At 35.9% G+C, this 13,164-nt stretch overlaps 1 protein-coding gene across 1 annotated transcript; it reads right to left on the reverse strand.

The window, feature by feature from the left end:
* Positions 1-10,572: 10,572 nt before the first annotated feature.
* Positions 10,573-12,074, reverse strand: LOC137718586 (zinc finger CCCH domain-containing protein 23-like). The gene has a single exon (XM_068458136.1). The coding sequence runs from the start codon at positions 12,037-12,039 to the stop codon at positions 10,921-10,923; it is 1,119 nt and encodes a 372-aa protein (XP_068314237.1). The 5' UTR covers positions 12,040-12,074; the 3' UTR covers positions 10,573-10,920.
* Positions 12,075-13,164: the final 1,090 nt, after the last annotated feature.

Consider the following 13,164-nt stretch of genomic DNA (forward strand, 5'->3'; position numbering starts at 1 on the left):
TTTAATTTGAAAACAGTTTAGTTATTCGTATTAATCAAACAATTTCCCTATTTAGTCATGTATGTGAATCAAATCAAATGAACTTTTTAAAGTGGGGGTTTGTACAATCGACTTTTTCTCTCATTCCGTGAGAGAGCTTTTCTCTGCTTGAGAGTTCTTCCCCACTTTTGGTGTAAGGGTTTCGATCTTACTCAAAATCAGTAGCGTCAACTCTAGCTTTGGCTGGGATCGGTTGCCAATTTCCTCTTTCTTTTCTTTTATCCTCTTTTCCCATTTTCTACTATTTTTCTCTCTCCTCCTTGTATTGATTTGCCCTTATATTCTTACCTTGTTGACATTCCTTTTCTTCCTTCATCCGAGTTTCGATCTTCAGCCATACTTGCCTTAGAGATGGTGCGTAGAGTTTTGGTGCTTCGACTGACTCAAGTGTTACCTTCTCTCTGTCGTCTGCCGTGCTTGGCAATGTTGCTCATGGTGTTTCATGGGTTTTTTTTCATGATAGTTGCCTGATTTCCTTTAGTTGTTGGTTATCTTTACTTTCTGGCTACGATCGGAAAGTGGATTGGGATTGGATGATGAGATCATCGAGGCGATGTTTGGAGGTGGGCATGTCTTTGTGCACGTCTAGAGCACAGTGTTGGAGGAGACAGTAGCAGCGGACTTCTTGTCTTTTTTGTTTTTTTTGTTTTTGGGCCTCAGTTGTTTGGTTGGCCTCTTCTTAGTTTGGTGTTTGGGTCATCTTTGCTTGTTTATGTTCTGGGCCTTTCATATGTAAATATGTTTTTTTTTTTTTGTAGTTAATAACAATTTCCTTGGCCCAAAAAAAAAAAAGTAGGAGTTTCTACTTTTATTTTAGTAAAAGTAATTTTACTATTCAAAGTAACCAACTAAGGTAAACTTTGATGGCTTGGACCAACTTACATTTTAACAATTACAACAAGGTAGCAAAAATGTGTGAAACATGGAGAGATTTTTTAACAGGGCTTGGTACATCAAGTGTAATAATAAAATTATAAAATTAGTTAGAGATTTTTTTTAATTTTTTGCTAATTATATTGTTACACTTGACGTATCGGGTCGTGTTCTAGGTACATTAAAAAATCTCAACGAAAACTCGACGGTGGTGGCTGCTTTTTGCTCTCTCTCCTTTTGACTTTGTATTTTGTTTTCTTCTCTGATTTCAGTCTTAGATTCCTTGTCACGGACTCAAGTGGTTTCATGTTTATATTGCTTATTTGGTAGCTCTACAAACTGTCTACATCCAACCAGATCACTTTGAAGTGTTTTTTGGTATACTTCTAGGTTATATTTATGTTTGTGCATGTGTATTTGTTTCTTTCCTCTTACGCTTCGCATGTTTGAGCAACTCTGAAGGTAGTATATACGAGATTGAGAAGAAATAAGGCAAATTCCAATCCACAACTCAAGTGACAATTAAATCAAGAAGCGTCGTAGTGTCAGGTAGAAGTCAACCGGTTGATGTCTAGATCTAAAGTTCAATGAACGGCTGTTCTACATAAACGAACTCCACAAACATTGTGAGAACTGGCTCCTTTATAGTTGAGTGAGAATCGAACCTGGACATCGTGGTCTGCTATTGCAGCTCTTCCGCGTTGCCAAACGTAGCCTTGGGTCAAGATAGGAGAATTTGGAAATCTTATTGGATTCAAATGGTCCGATCCATCCATCCATCACCGCACATGGAGAGAACGATCTCGCAGTTCTTGGTCAGTGAAGATATTTGATAACCCGACGGCCCAATTCTCTTTGGGGCCCAGGATCTGCAGAACCACTGTGATCTAAATATAGTTGACTTGGGCTGGGCTATAGATGTATCCGTGTGTATGGTTAGCCCAATGAAGAAAGCATTTGATATTCGTGTGCACCGAAGTCCTATCAGGAGATTCTTCAATGTCAGTAATTTTGAAGAGAAGAGAGAGAAGATTAACGTAATAGCTCACTGTATAAAGATCACTTCTACAAAGAATCAGTAACATATGAGATTGTTTAGCCATCGAACTATATAAAAACAAATGAACGGATTCGGTAAATGGATTACAAACCGCTTATTTATTTGTTATAATTATTTGACTAAACAACCATAGTTTTATTTGATTCTTTGTAGAAACTTATCTTTAGAGTAATATAATATAAACTATGACAATCACAAATACGAAATTCTGTAAATCGGCCGGTAAGTGAATTGTGGAGCTCCTCCTTAATCTTGAGGAGCGAAGTCTTTCTCGTCCCATACAATATGACAGTGAAACAATCAAAAGAATGTCGCTTTTTATGCAGACTTGTATATCTATATTTTGGTTAGGCGATCAATGTCATGGTATCAACCAGCCATAGGACAAGAGTTAAATTCGGATTGTCCCCACCTGAGAGAAAAATTGAATTTTCATATACATATATATATATATATATTGAATACTTAATATTATGATCTAGTAGTATTTCTCTTTATTTGTAATTTATAAGTAAGATATTTTAGGTTCAATTCTTTTCGATACTATGGCTAACACATAGTGTAGTTTAGCCTAATTCTCGACCCCATAGTGTAAATATTTCATATTCAAAAATAATAATAAAAAAATAAAAAAATAAAGGTTTGTCTTCGTTCCATGATATTTCACACGCTTCTCCCTCTTAGATTGGTGTATTAGAGACCCTGATGCTAGTAAAATTGGTTAAAAAGTATGAACGATCGATAACCGTTGATTAGTGTGAATTCCACCATAATTTTCTTGCCGGTGAATAATCGAAAATCATATGAAATGAATACACAAAAGTTGGATATGTGTAGTAAGTGCCAACATGAACTATATGCATCTTCCTCCACATCCAAATCAATGGAGTTTGCATAATTCCATTCGTAACAAGTACAACTAAATGGAATTAAAAAAAATAAAAATGGCTTAAAAACTTTGAGTTTTAACTACAAAATAAAGGGTAAAGTGAATAATACCAGGATTGACTTTTTAGTGTAAAAATATGATTTTTCGTTAAAGTGAACAATACTATGAATTTTTTTTTGAAATTCCCTTTTAAAAATGGAATAGTAATGTAAAAATTAAGAAGATAATGCTGAAAATTTGAACCTAAGTTACACCTACTCCTATGCTTAGCTAGAAGATAATAGTAAATCCATCAAGATGATGTTTACATTATTTTTCCAAACACAACTTCCATTAATTTATATTTTTTTGTGACTTCGAAAACAAACTTAATAGCTAATCATGACGAATTTAATTCACACAACCCATCATTTTTATATAAGATAAAAACAGATATGGATAACCATATATTTATATGTAGATAAGCAAAGCTTTTTATCTTAGGGGATCTTCATATGTCAAAAGAAAAAAAAAAGTTGTGGGCCCATTAAACATTAAACTTTAACGATTTAAACTATCTATCTTTTAAGTTTTCATATGGATTGTCATTACAAAAAATTAGTTCAATTCTAAACATTTTTTTTTTAAATAAACGATGTTATCCACATTAAGCGAGAGGGAGTGGGTTTAGCCTCATATGGACTAACAATAAAGTGATTCAATTTTGCTTTTGACGAGAATCGAATCTAAGACCTCTCACTTACAAATGATTAATTAATCCGAAACTATTTACTCATATGATTGGTGTGATAAAATTTCAGTGTTCATAAAACATTGTGTTCAGCAATTACTTTGAACTTTTTTGCTAATATTTTGTAAGGATAATCTATAAAGTTTAAATTGAAAAATAAATGGTTTGGATCGTTGAAATTCGATATATAATGGACATCACAATTAGTTCCCATTTAAAAATAAAATAAAAAATTAGAGATCCTTTGGATGTAGATAAGAGCCGAACTTGTCCACATCATTCTATGCAACCACCACATTTTCAATCCAAAAAATAAAGGTATCAATCTATTTTCTCATTGCAAGCAACCTAACACCCAACAAATAGATGGCTCAGAAGGGAAAGTTGATCCAAAGATTGGCATATAATTCTCTCAATCTAAGCACGATTGCGACAATGCATGATACATTGGGAGGGACTTAGGGTCCCATGCAAAGTTTACCTAATCAAGGACGGTTGAGGAATGCTTTTTTAGAAACACGACTGTTTATAAGTGATTTTGCAGGAAAGTGCTTTCTAGAGGTGTTTTTATAATCCAAAAGCACTTTTGAGTTTCTATGACAAGTGTTGCGAGAAGTGCTTTACTTATTCGAAAGCACTTTAAATCTTACCAAACATATTTTTATATGAGCAGTAAGCGTGCGGTGAAGAATGTTGAATGAAAAGATGAGGCGGATGAAGAAGTAATCGTATTTAAGTTTCAAAAGCATTTAAAATGTTTTCTTGAAAAATAACCCATTATGTGTTTCTTGCATGAAGTAGTTCAAGTGTTTTTTTAAGATAAACTTGCATTTTTACTAAGGATTAATCCCAAAAAATATTTTCACTTTGCATGAGGAAGTATTTAAATAAATGTTTTTATAAAGCTTTTGTAAACACAAATACTAATTTTTTGGATAAACGTAGTCGAAAACATTTATAGCTATCAACCTATCCAATATTTCTTCAATAATCTGGATCATGAAAAATGAATAGTCAAAATTAAATTGAAAAAATAATATTAGCCGAAATACTAATAATACGAACTATCGAAGACTTATCCAAACAGTTTTTTTTTTTTTAACAAACGATATTATGTATACTGAGGGGAGGGGTGAGCTTAGACTCATAATGAGCTAATAATAATATGGTTCAAGTTTGCTTTTGGCAATAACCGAATTTAAGATCTCTCATTCACGAATGACGAAGAATACTACTAGATCGTAGTATTAAATATCTACTTACCCAAATGATTAGAAAGCTTTTCTTTCCCTTTTCAAAACCAATTTCAAACAAAGTCGTTGTATGTAGCCAAACAGAGCTCAAAACACAAACTAGAAAGGGTTTTTGTGATGGGAAAGCTTTTGATGGTCGATACACCCACGAACTGAAAAAAGTTTTGAGGAGCACGTCACTACATGATTCCTCCCTCCCCACCCAACTAAAATGTTCCCCTGGTTCGCCGAAGACGACAAAATAAACGAAGCCCTAAAAGTAGGAGAGAGGATCCTCGTTGGATTATTTTTGTGAGAATCTTCAGGATCTTTCAATTACATTCGTTTATCATATATCGTACGGTCAGATTTTGTTAGATACTATTTATATTCAATTTTAAATAAAAAAATTTACAATAATTTTTAACCGTAAGATGTTCGGTGAACGGATGTGATTAGAGAATTATCAAGATCCTCATTAAGAAGTAGGTACCACCGTCCACTTTGTCTGCCCCCTTTCATTTTTTTAATTAAACCCATTCATTTACTAATCCTGCTTCAGCTGTTGCACTTACTCTTATTGAACTCAATAATCCATATCTACATTACTTAATTATGGCCTTAATGACATTTATTAATCACCAACAATACTTGTAGAGTTTGATTACTAAGAGCATCTTCAAAGAAGATGTCAAAAAGTTCACATCAACAATAATGGTAAAAAAAAGACAAAACTAGTGTTTATCAATCAAAATGTCAACTCCTATGTGGCATGACATGAAATAACAGCATATGGGGTTACTGTCAAAGTTGAAAGCAGCTTCAAATCTATTTTTAGTGGGTACTAAACGCTTTTTATAATTTTTGTTATTATCTTTTGTTTTAAAAATACTAATTGCAATTATGGAAAGTAAATAATGCAAGTAATAATAGTTTAAATTTGACATATCGAATGGAGAAAAAAATTTACAATAATTTCTGACCGCAAAATATATGATGAATAGATGTGATTAGAGGATTCTCTAGATTCTCCTGGAGGAAGTAGGAACCACCGTCCACTTTGTCTGCCCTTTTCATTTTTTTAATTAAACCCATTCATTTACTAATCCTGCTTCTGTTGTTGCACTTACTCTTATTAAACTCAATAATCCATATCTACATTACTTAATTATGGCTTTAATGATATTTATTAATCATCAACAATACTTGTAGAGTTTGATTACTAAGAGCATCTCCAAAGAAAATGTCAGAACGTCTACATCAATAATAAGGGTATAAAAAGATAAAACTAGTGTTTATCAATTAAAATGTCAACTCCTATGTGACATGACATGGAATGATAGCAGAGGGAGTTATTGTCAAATTTAACAGCAGCTTCAAATCTATTTTTAGTGGGTAATAAATGCTTTTTATAATTTTTGTTATTATCTTTTGTTTTAAAAATACTAATTGCAATTGTGAAAAGTAAATAAAGCAAGTAATAATTGTAACATCCCACATCGCCCAGGGGAGTGATCCTTAAATGTATATTCCCATCTATACCTAGCACGAGGCCTTTTGGGAGCTCACTGGCTTCGGGTTTTGTAGGAACTCCGAAGTTAAGCGAGAAGGGGGCTAGAGCAATCTCATGATGGGTGACCCACTGGGAAGTTGCTCGTGAGTTCCCAAAAACAAAACCGTGAGGGAATGGTAAGCCCAACACGGACAATATCGTGCTACGGTGGTGAAGCGGGCCCGGGAAGTGATCCGTCCCGGGCCGGGATGTGACAATTTGGTATCAGAGCCTAACCCTGGTCGCGTGTGTGCCGACGAGGACGTCGGGCCCCTAAGGGGGGTGGATTGTGACATCCCACATCGCCCAGGGGAGTGATCCTTAAATATATATTCTCATCCCTACCTAGCACGAGGCCTTTTGGGAGCTCACTGGCTTCGGATTCTGTAGGAACTCCGAAGTTAAGCGAGAAGGAGGCTAGAGCAATCCCATGATGGGTGACCCATTGGGAAGTTGCTCGTGAGTTCCCAAAAACAAAACCGTGAGGGAATGGTAAGCCCAAAGCGGACAATATCGTGCTACGGTGGTGGAGCGGACCCGGGAAGTGATCCGTCCCGGGCCGGGATGTGACAATAATAGTTTAAATTTGACATATCGAGTGGAGAACAAAATTTATAAAAAAAATATACAATAATTTATAACCGCAAGATGTACGATAAACAGATGTGATTAAAGGATTCTCAATATTTTCCAGGAGGAAGTAGGAACCACTGCCCACTTTGTCTGCCCTTTTCATTTTTTGTAATTAAACCCATTCTGCTAATCCTGCTTCTGATGTTGCGCCTACTCTTATTAAACTCAATAATCCATATCTACATTACTTAATTATGGCCTTAATGACATTTATTAATCATCAACAATATTTGTAGAGTTTGATTACTAAGAGTATCTTCAAATAAAATGTCAAAACGTTCACATCAACAATAACGGTAAAAAAAAAGACAAAACTAGTGTTTATCAATCAAAATGTAAACTCCTATATGGCTTGACATAGAATGATAGCATAGGGAGTTACTGTCAAATTTGACAGCAGCTTCAAATCTATTTTTGGTGGGTAATAAATGCTTTTTATAATTTTTGTTATTATCTTTTGTTTTAAAAATACTAATTACAAATATGAAAAATAAATAATGCAAGTAATAATAGTTTAAATTTGACATATTGAATGGATAACAAAATTTACAAAAGATCAATGTGCCACATAAGCCTTCAAATTTAAATTTTGATTTCAAGATTTAACATCTCGTCAGAGATGATCTAAAAACAAAGTCTTATCTCACTAAGTGGGATCATTGTATGAATCCTAAAACGTTGCTGCACTCGATTTTGCATCAAATTTAAATTCTGATTAGTATATAAAATTATTGTTTTTACTTGAATTTGCATCTGTTATTCATCCACTCTGAACTTTAGTTGATGTTATAACAATGAGCAATTCATCTTTGGTGAATTCAGAGGGTGCGTTAGGGATGTGTAAAAGTGCAGTGGAACAGGGCTCCCATTTTTTAGAGATTTCAAAATCTTTGATCCTCTTATATATTATATATGAGTATAAATTTTTTAATTAATTTTTTTTAACTGAAAAGAAAAATCATTATCATATTCTCATTGAAAATTATTTATTATTGTAACATCCCACATCGTCCAGGAGAGTGATCCTTAAATGTATATTCCCATCTCTACCTAGCACGAGGCCTTTTGGGAGCTCACTGGCTTCGAGTTTCGTAGGAACTCCAAAGTTAAGCGAGAAGGGGGCTAGAGCAATCCCATGATGGGTGACCCCCTGGGAAGTTGCTCGTGAGTTCCCAAAAACAAAACCGTGATGGAATGGTAAGCCCAAAGCGGACAATATAGTGCTACGGTGGTGAAGCAGGCTCGGGAAGTGATTCGCCTCGGGCCGGGATGTGACAATTATTCATTGTGGATTACTTATGCCAAAAACATTTTTACCTATGAGCGCATTTGTGGAAAGATGTTTTATAAGAACAATATTGGAAATTTTACTAAAAATTGAAGTGTTATATAAAATTAATTAAATGGTATATGCATCATCGATTGACTCAATGCATTTGAATGATAAATGATCTCTAATTGAAGAATAGGTAATTTTTAAATAAAGATTAAAAATTAAACGTTTTTAATTATAAAATTTGTATGATCAAAATACGTTATTTGCAAATAAAAAATAAGCTTATCCCCAAAAAAGGATACAAGTATGAGGTATCATCTTGTTTCTGTTTTGTTTTTTTTTTTTGGGATAAAAAAAAAGAAAAAAAAAAAACAGAATTCTGTTCAAAACCTTCACATCAAAGATATTGATTTTTACAGATAAACCCCTGAGGATAAAAGAATAGTAAAAAACAAGTGGCACAAAAAGTGGATAAATATTTTCTAAAGTGGATAAGGACGAGCTTAACACATGCCACATCACAAATCTAATCACAACACCTGAAAAATCTGATGATATAATTGTTTACTGACAAAGGTAGTGGTGGATATAATCATACTTTACACATCTTTAATCATTTTCTTAATCCATGGATGATAGAAGATGGTCATCGGATTCATTTTGTGAGGATCCTAAGGATTCCTATATTTTAATCGTTCATTATATATCGTACGGTCAGTTTTTATCAGATATTATTTGTGTTTAATTTTAAATAAAAAATTAAATAATTTATGACCGTACGATACACGATAAATGACTAAAATATAAAAATCTCTAATATCTTCACAATTTGAATACGACTGAAATTCAATTCTATAGATGATATTCTTAATTATTAAAATATTTATATTGGACCCACTTTACTGCAAATTATTTATTTTCTATATAATAAGCTTGGAACTCAAGCTTCTACAAGCTAAAGTATCTATTAGATTTTATTCTTTTACAAAAAATCATATTTAAAAAAAAATCATTGATAAATAACAAACAGTTACAAAGTAAGGCCGGCAGAAGAAGCCGCCTCAAAGACAATCGGTAGCAAGTAAATTAACAATAAAATTAGTGGGTTCTTCAAACCAAAAGCAAGAGGTTCCATCCATACGGAGAGCAGAGAGGGCAAGGTAGTGAGCAGTACCATTGCCATGGTGACGGATATGGGCAACCGAAGCTCCAGTAATCCTGAAAGGAGAAGCCTTATAGTCTTCGATAATATGCCCCAAGTTGGACTTATTCAGAAAACTCTGAAGCAGAGCTTTCACGATCTAAAAAGAAAATAATTAAAACTCATTTCCATCGCCAACGACAAGCCTTCCTGGGCAGCCAAAGCTTCCACTTGGAGGGGAGAGAACACAAACTAAACCGTATGGCACAGGCAGCCACAAAACGAACCCCTTGGCTCAGTTGAACGGTTCCATAGGAGGTTGTTCCTAGCATCCCAAATACCCCATAAAAAAGTTTTGTTAACTTTTTTTCCATCATAATTTTTGTTACCCTTCGTAGAATCTCCAGAAAATTTGGCATGAACAAAAATTTTAACAGTAAAAGATTTCAGCGACTGAAATTAGGTTGTGTAGTCTTTTAACTTGATGATCTCTCATACCGTTGATAAATGTGATCCAATATGTTACAATTTATGTATAATTTGTAACACAAATAACACTATTTACTCCTCAATACAGATTCACATTGTTGGTCCATCAGATATTCCGTCAAATTTGTTAAACAGTTCTTATTAAGTTGGTTGTACCGTCAATTTTGTTAACAGTTCTTATTAAGTTGGTTATACTGTCAAATTTGTTAACAGTTCATATTAAATTCGTTACGGTTCATAGACCATTGCTTAGGATATAAAATCCAAATTCATTAACACAAATATAAATCTCACATTAGAATGACTAAAACTTGGTTAATGTAAATTATGTAATTTTTTTTTTTTCCCCTAAAAATGAGGACAATTGGCAAGGCTCGATTGTACACTCATTTTGAACCCAGAGATGCTATGAAAAATTTCACCATACCAGACACAGTTAAACAAACTTACCAGCTCGGAGGATCAAACTCTAAACCTCCCACATTTTTTGTTTATTGAAAAACCGTAATCCGCACTCTTATTACCGGACCAATTGCTGTGGTTAAAAATTATGTAATTCAAATGTACAGAAAACTAAGAACTAAACCGACCGATCGCACCGGTGATTTAAAGTATTTCAAGTAGAAATAGTAAACTTGAGATTTAATAGAGGAGAAAATACAAATATAATTATCCGAGAAAATTTGACATAACATGCGAAAATAGAAAAGGAAATTACAATTACATTGATCAAATACCCAGCAGCAGCCCCGACAAAATTCTTCTTCATTGTTTTTTTATCTGTACAAATTTGCAAAACGAAATTAACTTTTACACAGCTCCACGTCGACTATTTACGTCAAAAAGCTTCAAAATTAACCGCGCTATTCACACCAAAAGGTTTGAAGAATCAAAAGGCCACCGATTTTTACCGCACCAGCCCAGTAATATGAATCAAAACGGAAAAACGACAAACGAGTCGACCCAGCAGACAGGGTTTTCCACGACTCGTCGTCTTCACGCACACTCACTCGCTGACTAGATCCGAAATCCAGCCCACGTCGGGAGCCGACGTGCCCGAGTCAACTCGTCCCACTCGACCAAGAGAGTTCTCCTTACTCAGCCTCGCGTACATTCTCGCTCGGAGGTCCCTCCCAGACTCCACCCTCTCCATTGCCGGCTCCTCTTCGCACGGCTGGTCCCAGATATCAACCGGGTTTGGTCCGACCCGACCCGTTGTGCGAGTCGGGGTCGAAGGAAGGCTGCAAAGACCGGGTCGGAACGCTGACCCACGTGGTGAAGAGCCGAACCCGGATCCCATTTGGGTCCCCCATGCAGGCGGAGAGTTCATTTTCATCTTAGCAAGCTTGAAGTTTCGCATCGAAGCAACAAGTTTGCTCACCGAGTTACGGCCGAGTTGAGGGCTGTTTGGCGACATTGGCGGCGACTCAGACGGCGGAGATAATGGAGGGGACATCAGGATCGAGGTGGGGGACGAACCAAATGGATACGAGTCCAAAGCTCCCGACCCTTGGGTTCTCGGGCTCTGACCGGGCAGGACCCGGAGCTGTTCGGGCGTGTGGGCAAAGAAGCAGACCCGGCGGTTGCAGCGCAACCCGTCCTTGCATGGCTGGGTCCGGTACCGGGCCGGGTGGAGCCAGCACTCAAAAACACCGTGAGCGAACTCGCACGAGTCACCCTTCGGGCAGTGGCCCTTGCGGAAGTCAGGGCATGCAGCACCGGAGTAGTGGTACTTTCTCGGGTCGCGACGCCGGGCTTTCTCGCCCGGGTGGGCGTATGGACAGTCGGTCCAGTCGTGCGACCTGCCGTGGGCGCACCTCCGGACCTTGAACTCGAACATCCGGAACTGGTCACAGGAGATCGGGTTCATGGGCATGTCCGGGTCCTCTGCCAGCGAGTCAGACTCATTAGACGGGAGGTAACGGTGGAGCGCGGCGAGCGAGTCGAGGAACATTGGGGAGAGCGGGGAGTAGTCTCCTCCGTTGGAGGCATTGCCGTTAGAGTTACCGGAGTGAATGGGGATGGAGAAGGGTGATGTGGGGGTATGAATAACGTGATCGTCAAGTGAGTCCCAGGGAGGAACATGGAGAGTGGGGTGAAGTCGGGTCGGTTCTCCGAGCATCATTTTCGGGTGGGGCTTTGAACCTTTCAGGCTTCGGAGCTTCTTCGGATGCGGAAGTAATAAGTCGCTGAATCGCACTTATATATAACCGGTTTTTAGAGAGAGAGAGAGAGAGAGAGAGGAAGGATAGATTTTTCAATATCATCATTACATGAGTGGTACATCACGTGTTATTAAATAAATAGTAGGATATTTGTTCTAAAATATTAATAACTTAAAAAATAAAATTTCTTATCGTTACCACGTGTCAGTAAACAAATAATAAGATACGTATGCTAAAAAATTAACAATTTAAAAATTAAAATTTCTTATCCTTCTAACTAAGACATATCATCTGTAATATCGTCACAACAAATTTTTTTTATAGAGAGTGCGAGTGGTTAAATAATATCAAGTTGGCCACAAAGTCACATAGTGGGGATTGGATTTAACCGTGGTGGAGTTAATAATGTAACCGCGATCAATTAACTCTTGTAAAATATCTATGGAAAGCCAATGGTTTAACCAAAAATAACTATTTTTTATAACTCCTCAACAATTGGTGGGCATCTAAACAGATATTTATTTGGTCACTTGCCAAATTCGATAAAGTTTCGATTCTCGTCGGATAATAATTTGGTACTTCGACTCATTCAACACAAAGAAACCCTTTTTTTCATATAAAAAGGAGAGGATATGTGGTACTATTTTTTTACACAACTTTTTTTTAGTCAGTATGACACTTTAGGTTTAATTAGTGAAAATGATTAAGACATTCATTTACAGTGAAGACAATGAATTAACACAATTTTACAAAGAAAAACCGTAAAACCCTTACTCCAATGATCATATAGTTTCAAATTGAAGTGATTTTTGCTAGACATGATGATTGATTGAGGGAGGACGTAAAAGATATGTAGTTCAAATCGTTGAAATATATTACAAGATGATTCCCGTAAAAACGTGTATAAAAAATTGTGTAAAAAAATAGTATCACGAATCCGGCCCCTATAAAAAATAAAAGAAATATTTTTTTAAATTGTTTAATTATCTAGTTATTGAGTGTGTTTTAATCTAAAAGCATGCACAAATGGACGATAAGCTTCATGATCAAACAAAAGAGGAAGATAAGATGGAGCAAAGCTTTTG

The sequence above is a fragment of the Pyrus communis genome, chromosome 15 (assembly GCF_963583255.1).
Source record: "Pyrus communis chromosome 15, drPyrComm1.1, whole genome shotgun sequence".
Classification (NCBI taxonomy): Eukaryota; Viridiplantae; Streptophyta; class Magnoliopsida; order Rosales; family Rosaceae; genus Pyrus; species Pyrus communis.

Coding starts and splice junctions, on each gene's coding strand:
- LOC137718586 (XM_068458136.1), bottom strand. CDS start 12,039: ATGATGCTCGGAGAACCGACCCGACTTCACCCCACTCTCCATGTTCCT.